The 19,424-nt window shown below is 30.4% G+C and overlaps 2 protein-coding genes and 2 pseudogenes across 2 annotated transcripts; 3 read left to right on the top strand and 1 right to left on the bottom strand.

Annotated features, from left to right (window-relative positions):
• Window positions 1-3,826: 3,826 nt before the first annotated feature.
• On the bottom strand, window positions 3,827-5,216 carry LOC110648703 (U11/U12 small nuclear ribonucleoprotein 48 kDa protein-like; annotated as a pseudogene).
• A 3,715-nt stretch (window positions 5,217-8,931) lies between these two features.
• On the top strand, window positions 8,932-9,759 carry LOC110648702 (germin-like protein subfamily 1 member 16). The gene is made up of 2 exons (XM_058146641.1): window positions 8,932-9,104; window positions 9,199-9,759. Exons 1-2 carry the CDS (start codon window positions 8,982-8,984, stop codon window positions 9,757-9,759), a joined length of 684 nt encoding a protein of 227 aa, XP_058002624.1. The 5' UTR covers window positions 8,932-8,981.
• A 659-nt stretch (window positions 9,760-10,418) lies between these two features.
• Window positions 10,419-12,223, top strand: LOC131180037 (germin-like protein subfamily 1 member 11; annotated as a pseudogene).
• Window positions 12,224-16,247: 4,024 nt separating this feature from the next.
• LOC110648705 (germin-like protein subfamily 1 member 20) lies at window positions 16,248-17,265 on the top strand. The gene is made up of 2 exons (XM_021803030.2): window positions 16,248-16,415; window positions 16,565-17,265. The coding sequence occupies exons 1-2, from the start codon at window positions 16,292-16,294 to the stop codon at window positions 17,125-17,127; spliced, it is 687 nt and encodes a 228-aa protein (XP_021658722.1). The 5' UTR covers window positions 16,248-16,291; the 3' UTR covers window positions 17,128-17,265.
• Window positions 17,266-19,424: the final 2,159 nt, after the last annotated feature.

Consider the following 19,424-nt stretch of genomic DNA (forward strand, 5'->3'; position numbering starts at 1 on the left):
ATGTTTTGGTTAAAGAAATGCAATAAAAAAATAGGCTCATATGTTGGTTATATGTAGCCAAATGGATTAGAGATAAGATGCTAGTTCCCATCCAAAGATGAAAACTATATAAATTCGTAATGATTTTTTGAATTTGAGTTTAGTGAGACTATGATTGAAACTAATCTCCTTTGGTTACATAAGGAGACCCACCATCGTTTTCTTTTTTCTTTTAGAGATTTGCAACATAAATATAAAACGGTAAAAGGTTTCTCATTCAATTTCAAACATATATTGATTAAGAACTAAGTGGCCTCCAAAAGTGATTTTATAAAGCCAACTGGGGGACAAAATGATAGATTTGAGGATGTAAAAAATTTCCACATGATTATAATATATATATTAAGCTTGTGCTCAGATTTTTCCTCTACTTATCAATTGTTGTAGTTTTTAAAGTGATTTTGGTTTATAACATGCAGGCAGATGTTGGAATGTTATTAAGTTGGGCTTTACTACATTATGTGTGAGAAAGAGTGGACCTCTCTTTGTTTCTATGTTCAAGCACTTATGGATAGTTGTTGTTGCACTCATGGGTATCATCTTTTGGGAGATGCTCTTTATATTGGCAGGTGCACTCTTTTATTTTTCCACAAGGGATCCTCCTTTTTTTTTTTTTTTTCTGTTTAATCAGTAGCTACTAATTTTGATATCATTATAGTGTGGTTGAAACTATTGTTATTGTAGCTGATTTATGTACTGTATGGAGGTGCAGGTTGGTCTTTTGCTAGTGATTATTATTTTAACATCAAGAATTCTTATAATTTGATGATTGCAGGTATAAGCATAGCCCTATTTGCATGGACTTTCAAAGTGCAAATATCCTTATTATTTGGATTCCAAATTATTCCATAAGTTTGTTGGTGGTGTACTTGTTTTTCTGACCTTCAAGCAATCTATTGTACCCAATTCTAGAAGCTCTTTGTGAGATGAAAATCCTGCAAGTAGATTTAGATAAAATTACATGCTAAAATACATTGAACTTAGTGAAGTAGTGATTATTGTCTTTTAATAATTCTGCTTTGTTGCTAAAACAAACGTTGATGTCTAAATGAACACTATTATTGTTACTGTTGTTTATTTTGCCTTGTCCAAGCTTTTTGCAGCTGAAAAGAAGATGCCCCGCTCTATGGTTCAGTATACATAACAAATTTAGAATAAGAATGGTGCAATGCTGTGTTTTGAAATTTGAATTAGTAATTTGGCCTTCTCCATTATAGATGTATCAGTGTCACTTTGCTTTACAGAGCTCTTATTCTGCATTTTATACTTATAAGTCTGAAACTTTTGTTAGATGGAGAATTGGCAGCAATAGCTTGCATCTAGCCCACACACATGACAAAAAAGAAAAAGAATAGAAGGAAGAAAACTGTCTTTTCCCAAGTCTTGAAATGCTTTATAGTTAAGTGATTAAAAAACAGAATTTTGGTATCAACAAATTTGCCTTCTCTAACTAGTTACTATTTTTATTTGGAAGATAAAGAAAATGGTCCAAATCTCCAAGCCATGTAATCTATATTCTCCTTAGACTGATCTTTATTTTAGGTGGAATGAATGATACAGATTTCTTTTGATATCCATGATGTTTAATCAACAATAAACAATGTACATTCTTGGACATGTTTTATGTTTAGGCATCATTTCCTAAGGAAATAACTAGCTGAAATCCTTGAAAGTAGATTATCATTATGATGATAATGCTGAATTCTGTCAGTTTGGAAAGTTTTAAGCTAATGCTTCTTTGGCAGGCCTTATACGTGGAAAAATTTTTTTGATGCTGATGGAGTCATGTTTGGAGGGTCATTTTTCAAATGATGATGGAACTCAATTAGTGCGGTTAGTTTGTCGTTATTTACAGTATGAACCTCTTGAGAGGCCAAATGCTAAGAATCTTGTTACTGCTTTGACTCTTCTTCAGAAAGAAACTGAGGTGCACCATGTTTTTTTTACAAGTCCTTAACTTTCCACATATGTCCAAGGTTGTCTTTTTAATGTCTTATGGTGTTGAGATAAAATTTAATGGTTTTCATAATGTGATGTTATATGACTATTGTTATGTCATCTATTATTAATTACTTTCAAGCTTTTTGACTGAAGACTGTACTTTTTAATCACCAAATGTAGTTTATTGTTACAATGAATTAAGTCAAATTTATTTGTGTTTGAATTGTGCTTGGTCCAATTTTTATTGGATTTGAACATGACTCAAGTTTGAGCTCTATAAAGTTTGTCAAGTATGAGGTGAGGTCAAATTTGATTGAGTTGATATCTCTTTTCAACTAACCATGAAACAACTTGGACAAGTAATAAATACTGGCCCAATCTTCAAGTAAATTAGTGCCTACTAGTTGGGAGGAGACAAAACAACTTGCATCAAACTTCAAATTTACTATTTTAGTAATTTAACTACAAATTTACTATTTTAGTAATTTAACTTCAAATTGGCACTCCAATTTTAACCAGCTTTCTTTGTTGGTGATTGGAGTTTTGTTTATGTGCATCACTGATGCCAGTATTAGTATCTGCTTTGATGAATTAATTGAGCAGATCACCATCAGCTCATTTTTCAGAATTTACTTCAGCATCTTTCTCCTATTCTCAGACATGTAATATATGTTTTAAATTGTCCACTACCTCTATATTAATGCAGAATGATTCCTAAATGTCTACCTCTGTGTTTTAAATAATACATATTAAGAAATTATAAATGCAAAATAAGTTTACACATTTAATTACAAATAAAAGAATGCATGTTTATTTTATTACCATACTAATATCTATTTTTTCATGTCCTTTAATTTTAATGATTATTATGTTTTTTAATCTTATACTGTTATACCATATAGTCTAGTTATATAGGGTTCATATTTATTTATTTATTTATTTTACTTTTGGGTAATAAATTTTATAAAAGAATTTAATATAATATTTTAATGCTAACTTATATATATATATAATTTAAATACTAATTATATATATAATTAATTTTATTATAATTAACTAAATTAAGATATATAAATTATAAATTATCTGAATCAACTCAAGTTATATGCCTAACATTTATCACTCTTATATTATGACTGACAGCGCGAGTTGATGCTGGAGGAGAGATACTGACAACACGAGCAGATGCTGGAGGAACGCATGCAACAAATGATGCAAAACATGATGGCACAAATAATGCAGGATATGCAATTTACAGCCCCAGCTCCAGATGCAACTCATTAAGATGATGGTAGAGAGGCCGATAGTGGTATTGAGTGATGATATTGTTGATGACAAGTAGCTTATATTTTTGTTATTATGATATTTTATTCTTTTCGTATAGTACATTATTTTCATAACACTTCACTGTCATATCTGTGTATAATATTGATTGATATTTGATATTTGATAGCCTGATATTATAAATATTGTGATATTGAACATTTAAAATTAATATTATACTATATGCTTCAATGTAGGAAATAATGTATTAAATAAAAAAAATAAATATTTTCCTAATAATTTGAAAAGGATTAGAAACAAATTTCTATTTTTAATCTAAACAGCAAAAAATTTTACAAACGGATTTGAAACGGAATTTCCGTTTCTATTTAAAAACCGAATTATTAGTGTTTTATTTTTCTTCACAATTTAAAAATCGATTTGAAATAGAAATCCGTTTTAAATAAATTAAAACAAAAAATATCGATTTCTAAATTGAAACGGAGTTTGAAACTGAAATAATTTGATTTCTAAATTTGAAACGGAATAGCAGTTTGAAAACGGTTTCAGAAATTGAAACGAACATCATATTTGGTTTTTAATTTATTTTGAAACATGCGAATTTGAAACCGAATATTTCAGTTGCCACTTGGGACACAAAAATACCCTCTACATCAGTACTTTCATCCACTTCGTTACCTACTTTAGACTCTATACTTCCTTCAAGAGGTTCTCCAAATTTAACATCTCTCAGGCCACTATCGTTAGCATCCAACTCTGTTGATCTTTCTTTCAAATCAAACTCCCAGGAAACAACACCCCATTAACAGCCTCTAATACACATTGCCCAAAAATGTGAATAGCAAAGCACTTCGCATTCATTTCACCATACAAAATAGAAAGCTGAGAAGCAATCCACATCAAAACTTGACCCAAAACTGGACAGTCATAACTCAAAGTTTTCATATTCATACCATGACCAATAAAACTCAAAGCTTCTCTTCTAATTGCGTTTAAACAAAGCCTAAAAAGCACACATACATGATCCCTCATATAAACATCAATCACCACCCCATAACGTGGAGAATTGGCAATGACCCACCTCCTCAAGTCACTAACTTTGATTGCATTTAACTGCAAATTGGAACAAAAAACACCACATGAGTATGCACTAGGATAGTCAACCCAACCCTCAACTTCTCTCCTAATCGCCCACAAATCTGATGGCAAAATTCTAAGCCCATTTTTGTCAAACGACTTAATATCTCTCTCTCTACTATCAACAAAATTTGCACATTCTACTGATAAAACACCAGGTAATGTAAACATTTTATTTGAGTTGTCTAAATCATTGAAGTTAACAACACCTGGGCAATCTTTGTAAAAGAAATTGGAACCAAACTCGTTGAAATAGCCATCTAAAGACGAGCAAAGTTCAGAATTATTGGAGTCCTCAACTGGCTGAGCAATGAAATTTTGTCGGGGTTTTGGAGGTTTAAGGTTTTTGGGTAATGCAGAGAGTCAATAAGAGAAGTGGGGCCTTCAAAGAGAGGAGATGGACAGCGAAGAGAATGGCGAAAGAGCGACTCTGGTGGCATGCGGTGGTGAGGGTTGTAGGGGCAGGAAACATGGCTAACATTTTCAGGCTTTGGAGAGCTAGTTTTGGGATGGAGGAGAGAAGACAAGGAAGTGAAGGTTTGGTGAGACAGAGAAATGAGGTCCTTGAGAGACGAAAGCGAGGTAGAGAGATCGGGAATCGGAGTGGCGGTGGTCAGAGGAATTTGTGGTGGTGGTGGTGGTGGAGGGGGTTGGACTTGGGGAACAGGGTGGAAGAAGAAATTAGGGGTAGGGTTAGGGTTTTGAGGGGGATAAGGGGAGAGGTAGTGATAGGGATTGGGATTGGGATTCATGGAGAAAGGTACAGGAAGAAGCCTGAATCCAGGAGGAGAAAGGCAATTCAAATTTCAGAATTCAGATTTCCCGGATTCTCAGCTTGCCAAATAACATAAACAGAGGAAATTGAGGTGGCCAAACTGCAAACGCAACTATTAATCTGCTTTTGCGTTTCTTTTGCTTTTTTGAGTCCAGAAAAATTAATTCAGAAAGCTATTTTTTTATGAAATGGAAATGTGAAAGAAAAAGGAAAATAACTAATAATTTACATAAATGAAAAATGAAAATTACATGAACGTTCTCAATTATTTTACTTTCTTAATTTTTTTCCCCACCCTCCACCTACCTTATTTGTGTCTCTCATCCCATCTAACGTCACTCAATAACATGTACACTCAAACGTTGATTATAAATTATATATATGTTAAAATAGTAATTATTGTTATTATTATGAAAAATAAAAAGTAAAAATTATTTTTTATTATATTATTTTATATAAATAGTATTTTTTTTTATTGTAACAACTAATAACATATTAATTTTTTTAATTAAGTTATATCAAAATTAGTCAATTGACATGATTAAAATGAATCAAATAAAATTAGTAAAATTGATGAAAATAAAATAAATATTTATTTTTTTATCATCAAAGTTTATGATACGTCAATAAAATTACATAAATAATAATATTTTTATTACGTCAATAATAATATTTTAATCAGTTGTTATATCAACAACACCATTTAAAAGAATAATGTTTTTTGTCACATCATTTATCATTTTAGCGTCCAAAATTTTCAAATTTATTATTTAGCAAATATTGACATAAAAATTTAAAATTAGATTAAAATTAATAATAAAAAATTAACTACAATTGATAATTCACATAAAGGTTTGACTTTTTTCTAATAGTTTGATCTAAAAAATTTATTTCAGAAAGCCATTTATTTCTGAAATAAAAATTAAAAAAAAAAAAGAAAATAACTAACAATTTACATAAAAGAAAAAGGAAAATTATATGGATGTTCTTAATTATTTTACTATCCTAATTACTTCTCTCCCCCACCCTCCACTCGCCTTTCTCTCTATCTCTCCTCTCATCTAACGTCACGTCACTTAATAATATATATACATATAGATATAATCCATCCATATATTGCTTATAAATTAAATATGTGCTAAAATGGTTATTATTGTTATTATTGATATTTTTATATGAAATTATATTTTTTAAAAAATATAATAAAATTTTATTTATTTTAATATATAAATTTCTTAAATACATTTTAAGTAAATATAAAAAAGAGATAGAAGAAAAATGATTTTTTATTATATTATGTTACATAACTATTAATTTTTATAATTACATTAAATAATAACACATTAATTTTTTATTAAGTTTAGAATTAGTCAGTTGACTATAATTAAAATAAATCAAATAAAAAAATTTACTAAAATTGACAAAAATTGAAAGCGTTTCACTTTTTTTATTATCAAAATTTATGCAATGTAAACAAAAAATATAAAATCATAATATTTTTGTCATATAAACAACAATGTTTTAATCAGTTGCTAGGTTAGTAACACTATCTAAAATAATAATATTTTAGCAATGTCATTCGCCGCATTAGCTACCAAATTCCCTAAATTTGGTGTTGATCAAAATTGACACAAAAATTTAAAATAGGTCAAAATTAAAAATAAAAATGGGTAAAATTTGATAAATCATTTGAAAATTTAGCTTCTTTTAACAGTTTGGCTCATACAAATAATTTCAGAAAGCTATTTATTTCTGAAATGCATATGTGAAAGAAAAAGGAAAATAACTAATAATTTACATAAATGAAAAAGGAAAATAACATGGATTTTGAACTGGATGACTGGGCAACGCTTGCTGCCAAGTTGGGGACTTGAAGGTCTAAATGGGATTGAAACTGTATTCTGCTGAAAATTTTGATTTCTCTGTCATTACATTAAAACTATAAAATTTTATTTTTGAGGGAATGTAAGCATCATATTTCGTGGAAATTGATGAACAAATTACTATTGTATAGAAACCAAGTGGAAAAAATTCATATTATCATTCAGGGACATGGCTTTTGTTTCTCCTCTCTGCGTGTAGATTAGCAGGTCTGTTAATGCATCTTAGCTCATATCTGGAATGAAAATACCTATAAGAATGAGAAAAGCAAGTAAAGGGGTTGTCAGTGATCCTGGCATGAGAGGTTGGCTTTTAGCCAAAATTTGCCACGTCTGCCTCCCCAAGCATGCTCATAATCAAACTTTAAAAGCTTCTGTCAGTTTTGCCCCTGTTCAGACTACAGGGAAGGCAATCCTCACTTATTAGTGAGAGGTTTGGTTTTATCACCATGTTGTTTTAGTTCAATGACTCAATGCTTTGGTGGTGAGGCATTGCAGCTGAATTTTGTTGAGATTTGCTTATTTTCGTGTTGATCAAACTAATGCATTATTTTGATTCCTGGATATTATATAATCAAGCTAATTTTATATTAGAATTAGTGTACATTAATTTTATTTTGAATGATGGAGTACTTTTTAGCCGGTAAAAAAATCCGTCAGAATTTTCCATTTCAACCTTTGGCTGCAGCAGCCTCTAAACTAATAAAGTATTAGTTGGTCGCTATTCCACGGAATATGCAATCAATAATTGAGGAAAGACACAAGGAAATACAAGCAAACATTTTAAATTTTTTAGGATTAATTAGTTTAGCTGGCTCCTCGTAGGCTTCTGGTACACGTAAATGGTATTTTTTTTTTAACAGATTTTGGTGTAAATTAATGATTTATCTTTAATATATAGATAACCTATATCGACTTATTATAGCACATAAATACAGTGTTAATCATTAATTTTTTAGGTCTTTAAATATAAGTAATAATATTTTATCTATGAAATCTGATAATATGAAATGTTATTACTTTTCAAGCATTTTAATTTTGGTGTGGTTTAATATAAATTATATAAAATGAAGAGGAATGGTTGATGTTATAGTTATATTACTTTTCAAGCATTTTAATTTTATATAGAATGTTGACTGACTCTGTCTTCTATTGGCTAAAAAGAGGAGTTATGATTAGAAACCCATCAATAGGGATTGCAGTTGACAAACATATGAGAATTAACAGATAATGATTTGTTTCCTGCAGCCAATCTTTTTCGTGTGCTGAATGCGCATATATATATATATATATATATATATATATATATATATATATATATATATATATATATATATATATTCCTGCAGCCAATCCTTTTCGTGGGCTGCATACGCATATACATATTAATATAAATTATATAAAATGAAGAGGAATGGTTGATGTTATAGTTATATTACTTTTCAAGCATTTTAATTTTATATAGAATGTTGACTGACTCTGTCTTCTATTGGCTAAAAAGAGGAGTTATGATTAGAAACCCATCAATAGGGATTGCAGTTGACAAACATATGAGAATTAACAGATAATGATTTGTTTCTTGCAGCCAATCTTTTTCGTGTGCCGCATGCATATATATATATATACATATATATATATATATATATATATATATATATATATATATATATATATTTGGAATTGAAATTAAAAAAAAAAAAAGAAGGAGAAAATTAGTGAAGATTTTAGGGAGGTGTTGTCTTCTAAGTTTTCGTGTAGGGATCAAAAACCAAGACTAGCTGGCTAGCTAATTTGGGAAAGAATCATGATCTTGTCTATAAATAGCCATATCTATCATGCGAGATTTGTCAACCCTCACACCCAGCAACACCGGTACTAGAAGAATAAGAATTTAATAAGTTCATAGACAGGCTAAGAATATAGTGATGAGAGTAGCTAATAATTTCCTCGTAGTAGCATTTTTCTTCTTGGCTTTGGCTTTCTCATTTGCCACTGCCTATGACCCTGCACCTCTCCAGGACTTCTGTGTAGCAATAAATGACACAAAGTTTGGTGGTAAATGCTTTCCTTTTCAGCATCCTTAATTTCAATTTTTTATTTCCTTGGATGATAATAAATATAATATTTTCTTCTTTCTTGGTTCTTGCCGTCTTCGTGAATGGAAAATTTTGCAAGGATCCAACCAAGGTCACAGCAAATGATTTCTTCTTCTCAGGGATTAATGTTCCTAGAGACACCTCAAATCAACTTGGAGTAAATGTCACCCTTTTAAATGTTGATATGATAGCAGGACTTAATACTAATGGATTATCGTTAGCTCGTATTGACTATGCAGAAAATGGTGGTCTAAACCCTCCCCACCACCACCCTCGAGCGGCAGAGATTCTCACAGTCCTGGAGGGGACTCTTTATGCTGGTTTTGTGACAGCCAATCCAGATCATCTCCTATTCAGCAAAATTCTACAAGCTGGAGATGTTTTTGTTTTTCCATTTGGACTAATTCACTTCCAGTTGAACATAGGTGAAACTCCTGCAGTTGCTATAGCAGCATTGGGCAGCCAAAATCCTGGAGTAATTACTGAAGGAAATGCACTATTTGGATCCAAACCATCTATTAATCCTGATGTTCTCACCAAGGCATTCCATCTTAACAAAGATTTGGTGGTCAATCTTCAAAATCAAAATTGGGTTAATCCAGCTTAACAATATATATATATATATATAGTCTTGTTTGACATTGTTATTGATGATGAATTTCCTTGTGTTGATAATCATCTCATGGTTTGTAACATACTAATAAGGAGGATGATTTCTGTGCTTCTATCCATTTTTATGTTGGTCCATCATTTGGTAAATTTCTTCTTTCTGATAATCAAATCATGGTTGTAACAAAACAATGCCAAGTTAATCCTTTGTTTGATGCATATATGTATGTTAAGTACCTCTCTCTCTCTCTCAACTGATCTCTTAAACATAAGATTGTTTTCTTATTATTAAATATCATTATAAATCATTGACGATGATAATTGTCGAAATTATCTGCCTAGAATGAAATTATAATTACTATTACTTATAAGACCAGTTGCGTTCCAATGCGCTATATTACTGCAATTAAACATATTAAGAAAATAAACAAAGAAAAAAAATGTGTAGTTGTTGTAGAATGGTTCATTGGTGAAATTAAAAACAGAACATGACACCTGCAGACTGAGTAAGTCCGATTAGGTACTTCCAGAGACAACATAGACTAGTTCAATGGCTTCCATCTATAAGTTCATTTGTTTCCCATACAAGAATTCTCATCTCCAACACACTCGAAGCACTTCAAGCTACAGCAAGCTAGAGAAAGATTAAAAAAACAAATGAAAGGAACTCATTTCCTTGTTGCTTTTCTCCTTCTGGTTTTGTCTTCCCCATATGTCCTTGCCATTGATCTTCAGGACTTCTGTGTAGCCATCAATGGCAGCACAGATGGTGGTATGCGCTTCTTTATTAAAATAAATAAAAAAATAAAATGAAGTAAAATGTCAATATGTCATCGTCATGTCATAATATATATAAACCTTTTTATTTATTTAATTAATTAATTTATTTATTTATGCGGTGTTTGTCAATGAAAAGTTCCGCAAGGACCCAATGCTTGTAACGACAGACGATTTCTCATTTTCTGGTCTCAATATTCCTAGAAATACAACAAACCAAGTTGGATCCATTGTCACTCTCTTAATTGTCGATAAAATACCAGGACTTAACACTCTTGGCATATCCTTGGGTCGTATAGACTTTGCACCACATGGAGGCTTAAACCCACCCCACATTCACCCTCGTGCAACTGAAATCTTATCCACTTGAAACCCACATGTTTTGGAGGGCACCCTCCATGTTGGTTTTGCCACATGAAACCCAAATCGCCTTATCACCAAAGTCTTCAATGCAGGAGACGTTTTTGTATTTTCAATTGGCCTTATTCACTTCCAGTTCAATATTGGAAATACTAATGCAGTGGCTTTTGCTGCTTTGAGTAGCCAAAATCTAGAAGTGTAAATCCCAACATTAGTAAAGTATAAAAATGAAATGGTAAAGATAAGTGATTAGATTATAATATTGATAGTCATTTTGATGTATAAAATAATCAAATCACTTATATAAATCCGAATTAAGATGAATTAAATTATAATTTGATTAACATAGTTATCTCATTATGAGATATTTGAGCTATACATAAGATTTGAACAAATTTCATCCTCTTGAACTAACTTTTGGGCAGAATTAGACTCGGTTTATTTTCTCAACAAACACCCTCTCCAAATTTAACAAGAGTCATCACAATAGCAAATTCAGTCTTCAGGTCTAGTCCACCAATTAATCCAGATGTTTTTGTTAAGGCATTCCAAGTGGATAAGAATGTGGTGAACTATATTCAGAAACAGTTCTGCTACTAAGAATCATAGATATGGAACAATCCTGAACTAGTATTAGCACATATGATTGATCATTAATTACCTCAATTTGCAGTAATAAAGTGAGGAGGTGCTTCTACGCCTCTTTCCCATGTTGATTTTGATTTTTCAGTGTGCAATAATATCTGTTAAGTGCTCCCTCTCTCTCTCTCTCTCTCCCTCTTCAATGATCACATATCGATAGATTAAGCTCTGTTAAAGCGTTGTAATTAATGTCAAATGTGTAAGTAGTCAATCAGGCAGGAAGCTTTCTCTTTTCTTCATCAATCTTGGCAAACCAAAATCAGAATTCTTTGAACTCAAATCCATTGACTATTGATTTCTATGTGATAGGTAAAATTTCCTTTGTGGAGGGACTTTTTTCTTATCGTTTATGAACGACAGAGAAATTTATCATTCTTGAAACAGGTAAATTTTTTCTTCATAGAGGGAATCCTTTTCTTTATTGAAGGAAACTCTCCCTTGCAGTTGATGAGGGTATCTATTTTTGTTTTTCCATTTGGACTTATTCACCAGTGGAACATAGGTAAAACTCCTGCAGTTGCTATAGCAGCATTGGGCAGCCAAAATCCTGGAGTAGTACAGAAGCAAATGCCCTATTTGGATCCAAACCATCTATTAATCCTGATGTTCTCACCAAGGCATTCCATCTTAACAAAGGTTTGGTGGTCAATCTTCAAAATCAAAATTGGGTTAATCCAACGTAACAATAAATATAGTCTTGTTTGACATTGTTATTGATGATGAATTTCCTCGTTTTGATAATCATCTAATGGGTTTGTAACATACTAATAAGGAGGATGCTTTCTGTGCTTCTCTCCATTTATATGTTGGTCCATTATTTGGAAAATTTCTTCTTTCTGATAATCCCATCACCGTTGTAACAAAATAATGCCAAGTTGATATGTTGTATGTTGCATGTATATCATTAGTTTGAGGCTTGTAACTATGTTTGGAATTAATTGTATTTTGAAACATAAGGTTTATCACTAATCATTGTTTTGATGTGAGGATAGTTCAATGACATTAACTTCAATGATTATTGGATGAAACTTTTAGATGCAATTTTCTAACTGCACGCAGTTAATTACGCAATACTTAAATTTTAATATATAATATAAAACCCCTTTTAACTTTAATTTAGATAACATAAAGTCTTTATAACTTTAGATTTCTTGATAATGTAGTATCAAGTTAAAAAAAATAATAATAAAATTGACCTAAATACCCTCACCATCTACCCCTCTCTCTCTCCATCAACCTTTCCCTCTGATTCAATGTCAAATCGCTGATCTTCTTCCATTTTCCATCTTCTATTTTCTCAAGAAACAAACAAGTTTTCTTTCCCACCTAAACCTTATTCTTCTCTCGTCCTTGTCTCTTCCCTCTCTTTCTCCCGTTACTCTCTCTTCGCATCAACAATGAAAAATTTTTTCATCCTCTATTGACAAATCAATAATAACAAAATTTTCAATCCACAAACAAATTTGTCAAATCAAAATAATAAACTTTTTCGATAAAATTCAGAATTTCAATTAAAGAATCAATAATAAAATTCAGAATTTCAATTAAAAAAATCAACAAATGTATTCAATTATAAACACGAGATTAGAAAAAAAAAAAAATTAACAAACCACATCAGAGAAAAAAAAAAAGAAAAAAGAGATGAACTTTGTGAGGAAGATGAATAGATTTCAATTGGAGGGTATTTAAGACATTTCATTTTTTTTTTTTAAATTTTAGTGTGTTAGATCAACTTAGGTTATAAATGCTTTCATGTTACCTAAATTAAAGTTGGAGAAAGTTTATAGTACAAAGTAAAATTTAGATACCGTAATAGTATAAACTCTTAAATTCAAATACTACAGACTTAATTTATCCTTAGTAGATGCATATAGTATTGACAAGAAATGCCATTGTCTGTATATCACCTCAACTTGAAGTAATCCAAAAAAAAGGCAAGTTTAGGTGAGGATCCATTATGTTAGAGACTTAGAGATGTTAAGGGTGGATTCCTAAAAGAAGGTGGATTTTCAGTTGATATGAAAACCATCCTTCTTTGAGTAATTCCCTAGTTTCTTCTCCTTCACTTTTTATTAAGTTGCATACAAATACATCGAGTCGGGTTGGTATTTTGGACAGCTTATATCTCAAATAAAAGTTTAACAATTATGAGGCCGATAATAAAAATCCAAAAGTAACCTCTCTCTCTTTATATATATATATATTAGCAGAAACCTATACAAACTATAAAATGCATGATATAGCTATATATAGCAGATACATCTCTGATGAAAGTCTGAAAGGTTCATCATCCATGATATATTCCAGGAGACAATTGATTTTTTTTTTAAATCTGAACTCTCTGTGCATAATAATCTCGTGAAATTGATTTTTTTTTTTTTTTTTTTTTTTTTTTTTAATCGTTTATTATCGTTATTTTAAACTTTGTTATTGACGTTTAAGATTTTTTACAACAATTTAAGAAATAATTGAAAAATCTCACATTTATAAAAAATATTAATCATTGATTAAAATATTTTTATATTTAATTATAATAGAGAAATGTGATAAAGAAAAAAAAAAAAGCAGTGGGACAATCATAAACAATGATAAAAATGAAAAAATATATATATTTTTTTTATTTTATGGAAAGGCCAAAAAAGGGGATAATTTTTTTATTTTCTGGAAAGGCCAAAAAAGGGGATAATTTTTTTATTTTAAAAAATATCACTTTAAATGAGATGAAAAGGGTAATTGATTTAGAGATGAAAACTTTTAACTCAATCTAGTAATTTTACCTATGACACGTAATTTCTTTATTGGTATGAATTGAAGCTGATTGGAGAATTAAATGATTAAAATTATTTCTCTAAAAAATTAATATTTTAATCTCAAATAATTAAATGGCATTTTACGAATTGATTTAAAATTCTTTTTATGTAATGATCTGATAAATAATCTGAATATTAAAAAATAATCTGACTTGAATAAATAAAAAAAAATTAAAATAACCCAAATTCAAAATAAATCGAATTCAAATTTAGTTACTGATTAATCCAATCCATTTTGCCACCTCTACTTATTTTACAGGTTTTACATTAGTGTTTTAGCTTGAATGAAACATTTTGGTTATTACAAATAACAGGAATAGGAGAGATAATTATTTTAGCTCTTTCTTTTGCTAATAGAAGAGGAATGATTCTTGAAATGGTGTTGCATGGTCAACCGTCACATGATGTTGTCCGTGATTCTCAGGTCAATCAATGATCTTTGTATAATCTGCAAAGAAAAAGGATATGAGGTGGGTGGCCTAAGTAAAGCTACTTCAATACTCAAGTAAGTGTTTTAGAAGAAAATGGATATTGAAAATATGAAAGGAATAGATCGTGTATATTGGCTATTATCATGACTCCTTTTTATAAGGTAAGGGATAATGCCTTTCTACTATATCCGGAATCTTGCCAACTCATATTCAACTGCTTTCTTTCATATAATGTGGAAACACAACTCATTATCAAATAACATTCTCAATGGAAAAATAGCACATCCTACAGCTTGTATCCAACTTGTGAGCTTCCTACGCCTTATTCGAACCCCTCGTGCTTTGTTTGAACATCTTATACCTTATTTGAATACCCTATGTCTTGTCCGAACACCTTGCATAGATACCCTAAATGACAAAACTAAATTGAAACCGATCCAAAGGATTCAAAGTTTTTGACGACTCATTTAGACTTTTGGAGCGTACTATATCAAAAGTTATAAAAGATTGGATTAATTTATTTGTTCTCATTGATTAATAGAATTTGATTGAATGCCAATTTTGAATTAATTTAGAAATTATTAATTAATGTTTTTTTTTTTAATTTACAGTCCGTAGAATATTAAAGCTTTCAAGGTTTGTGGTTGCTCTTATCAATAATTAATGTTTTTTTTCCAAGAATCAAATTAAACTACAAATGGTTTCATATATAAAACTACAAATGAGATATGGGCTAAAATTAAAACAAATATATAAAAAAATATGTTTTTCTTTATATATAATTATTCCCTAATTGAGTGCCATATCAAATTGTTGTGCTTTCCTTGACTTTATTGAACTGCACAAACACCTTATGAAAAATTTGAAGAGCCAAATTATATTTTATACAATTCATTGTTTTCTTGACCAAAAAAATAAAGTTTTGTAATAATAGATATTGTTAAAAGATGTAAAATTATTCTTATCTTTTATCTATAAATTTAAACTTTTAAATTAATAATTTCTTGATACATTTATGCATTCATTCATCAAGAAAATGAAAAATTTTAAAATACAGCTATTAGTTTTATATATACAACATTTTTATTATAGTTATTGATCTTAGTTATATATAAATTTTATTATAATTAATAGTCAAAATCTATCCATTGCATATATGATGATTGTATGAGATAATTTTTCAAGCTAGTATCTTAATGATGAAATGACTAAAACATTTTAAAAAGTATATATATATATATATATAAATCATTGGCGATAATAATTTTCAAATTTATCTGACAATGAAATTATAATTACTAAAAAGATGGGGAAGAAAAAAAAAAGAGTTCCATACCAATGCTATATTACTGCAATTAAGCATATTAAGGAAATAAACAAAGAAAGAAACATAGACTCGTTCAATGGCTTCCATCTATAAATTCATTTGTTTCCATGCAAGAATTCTCATCTCCAACACACTTCAAGCACTCTAAGCTATAGCAAGCTAGAGAAAGATTAAAAACAAAAAATGAAAGGAGCTCATTTCCTTGTTGCTTTTCTCCTTCTGGTTTTGTCTTCCTCGTATGTCTTTGCCTATGACCCTAGCCCTCTTCAGGACTTTTGTGTAGCCATCAATGGCAGCAAAGATGGTGGTATGTGCTTCTTTTCTTTTCTTTGCTGTCTTTCTTTCGCATTTTATTTTATTATTATTTCTTTTAAATAGATTGAAGTGAATTGTCCATGTCGTGATCATGTTCTTTGTTCTTAATTTTAATATATATAAGCTTGTTTTTTAATGCAGTGTTTGTCAATGGAAACTTCTGCAAGGACCCAATGATTGTAACGGCAGACGATTTCTCATTTTCTGGTCTCAATATTCCTAGAAATACAACAAACCAAAATGGATTCAACATCACTCTCTTAAATGTTGATACAGTACCAGGACTTAACACTCTTGGCATATCCATGGCTCGTATAGACTTTGCAGCAAATGGAGGCGAAACCCCACCCCACACTCACCCTCGGGCAACTGAAATGTTGATAGTCTTGGAGGGCACCCTCTATGCTGGTTTTGTCACATCAAATCAGCCGTATCGCCTCATCACCAAAGTCTTGAATGCAGGAGACGCCTTTGTAATTCCAATTGGTCTCGTTCACTTCCAATTCAATATTGGAAATACTAATGCAGTGGCTGTTGCTGCTTTTAATAGCCAAAATCCAGGAGTCTTGGTAATAGCAAATGCAGTCTTTGGGTCTAATCCACCAATTTATCCAGATGTTCTTGTCAACGGATTCCAACTCGATAGGGATGTGGTAAACTATCTTCAGGAAAAGTTCGGGGACAACAGTCACCAAGAGTCATAGATATTGAACAATCTTGAACCAGTATTGGAATATGATAAATAATAACCCGCGCGATGCTGCGGAATGTTCATGCAATTATATTTAATGCAAATGTAATCATAATCTTTTTAAAATTGAATATATATTTATTGCATATAATATAGGAATTATAGTAAATGCTTATTTATTTGCTGCTTGTAAGCCACTGTGAAGCACCAGTTGATGCTTGGCTTTCTTCGAGACCTCAAATTCAAGCATCCTACGTAATTAAACCTTTGATTTTTCTCGACAGTGAACTTTGCACAAATAATAGACTATGGCTTAGAGATGAAGTAACAGGTAAAAGTAAATCTTAAGGCATGCATTCGTCTTTGAAAACATGGGTAACTCAGAAAGAAATGTTGGATGCTTGTTTAATTCTTGAGCTTAGGATCACTTGAAATATTTTTTTTTCTGTATTATACACTTTGATCATGATTAATGTGATTGAACTTTTATCCTTTGAATTATTTATAAAATTTTTAATACTTATTTAAAAATATATATGAATAAAAATCTAATTTAATTCAAATTAAAATTTAAACCTCTACTCGTCTTATTTTAAAGTTAATTAAAATCGAAGACCGAAAAGTCATTCTCTTACCGTTTGATCTCAGAAATAAAATCTTAATCAATAGATTAACAGAGTAAAAATACACCTATTTACTATAAAAGCTGAAATTCCCGTATGAATTTCACAAATAATTAAAAAAAATTAATTTGCTGTAATACAGTGAGGAGGTGCTTCTCCACCTCTCTCTCCTTGTTGATTTTGATTTTTCAGTATGCAATTGTATCTGTTAAGTCACATATCGATTCGATAGACTAAACTCTTGAAAAGCATTTTAATTAATGTCAAAAGCGTACAAGAATCAATTAGGCAGGGAGGCCTTTTTCTTTCTTCATCAATCTTGGCCAAACCAAAATCAGAATTTTTTGGATTCAGATCCATTGATTATTGATTTCCACATGATAGGTAAAATTTCCTTTGTGGAGGGAATTTTTTTTTCTTGTCATTTATGATTTATGAACGATAGAGAAACATATCGTTCTTGAAACAGTAAATGTTTCTTTATAGAGGATATTTTTTTCTTTATTGAAGGAAAATTTTCCCTTGCGTTTAAAAAGAGCAAGTGTTATTTTTCTTTATTTACTTTATCCCAGCTATCTTCATTTTGAATTAAAAAAAATTCAAAAAAAGAAAATTATTATGTAATGTAAACCCTTTATAGTTAGAATTAAAAAAAGAAAACGTTGGCTGCTTGTATTCTATTTTCTTTTGCAATTTTCTTAGAAGTGAAAGTAAATGATTAAATTAATTATCAAATGAACAAGACGGAGAATAGTATTGAAAGTATGGAAAAAGTTTTATTTAAATTTAATTTATCATATATAAACACAAGACATAAATATGTAAGTATCATCTCTTTTACATATAAGTTATAGTGGAATGTTGTATATTGAGTTTACAATGGACTAAGCTTACACAAGAAATTTCCAAGAATGCATTCTCTTTGATTCAAGAAGTAATTAAGGGCTTGATAAATGTCAAAGAAAGCCTAGTAGCTAGCGAACTAGGCACTTGAAATAAATTACAGAGAGAGAATAGAAAGAAACATTACACCTGAGGCGAAGAGTGATTACATTATAAACTAATGAGAGGAATCTTGAAACTGCTTAGATTACATTGCCAACATGGATTTCCTTGTGTGCAATTGCCAAGTTGATGTCCACCAAAATTGAATTCCTCATGACTCCCCATCTCAAAACTTTAGACATTATATTTATCGCTAGGCTAAACTTAAGAGTGCAATATATCCTTTTTTTTTTTTTGGGATCATCCAAACAATAAACCAGAGAAAATGTTCTCTCTGTAAGTTCCAGGGACTTCTATTAGATCTCGAAATCATAGCTTTTTTAATTTTCTTGGCAAATTATCTGCCATCCCCTCTGCAAACTTCCATTTTTTGTATAAAAAAACTTATTTCTCCACTGTCCCTTCCGAGCCTCTTTTGCTTTTTTGAACATCAAATACATGATTTGAGATCAGGCCATGTATGATTAGGTTTTACTAACATTGATTTTCAGGCTAGCTTAATATGTACTGATATATACAAAACTGTTTTGGTAATTGAGCTTGTTGCAACTTGCAAATACTGACATCTACCATTCATTAATAGCAGTTATGAAGTTCAATAATTGGAACCAACTGTACCAGTCAGGTTTTTTTCCCCTACAAAATTACTTTCCCAACATTTTCCCTTTAGTACATAACAAAG

Source organism: Hevea brasiliensis, chromosome 5 (assembly GCF_030052815.1).
Source record: "Hevea brasiliensis isolate MT/VB/25A 57/8 chromosome 5, ASM3005281v1, whole genome shotgun sequence".
Lineage (NCBI taxonomy): Eukaryota > Viridiplantae > Streptophyta > Magnoliopsida > Malpighiales > Euphorbiaceae > Hevea > Hevea brasiliensis.

Bases quoted from the DNA above. Each gene is read 5' to 3' on its own strand.
- LOC110648702 (XM_058146641.1), top strand. From the start codon at position 8,982: ATGAGAGTAGCTAATAATTTCCTCGTAGTAGCATTTTTCTTCTTGGCT. The intron at 9,105-9,198 runs TTTGGTGGTAAA...TCTTTCTTGGTT, and splicing joins TAGCAATAAATGACACAAAG to CTTGCCGTCTTCGTGAATGG.
- LOC110648705 (XM_021803030.2), top strand. From the start codon at position 16,292: ATGAAAGGAGCTCATTTCCTTGTTGCTTTTCTCCTTCTGGTTTTGTCT. The intron at 16,416-16,564 runs GTATGTGCTTCT...TTTTTAATGCAG, and splicing joins CAATGGCAGCAAAGATGGTG to TGTTTGTCAATGGAAACTTC.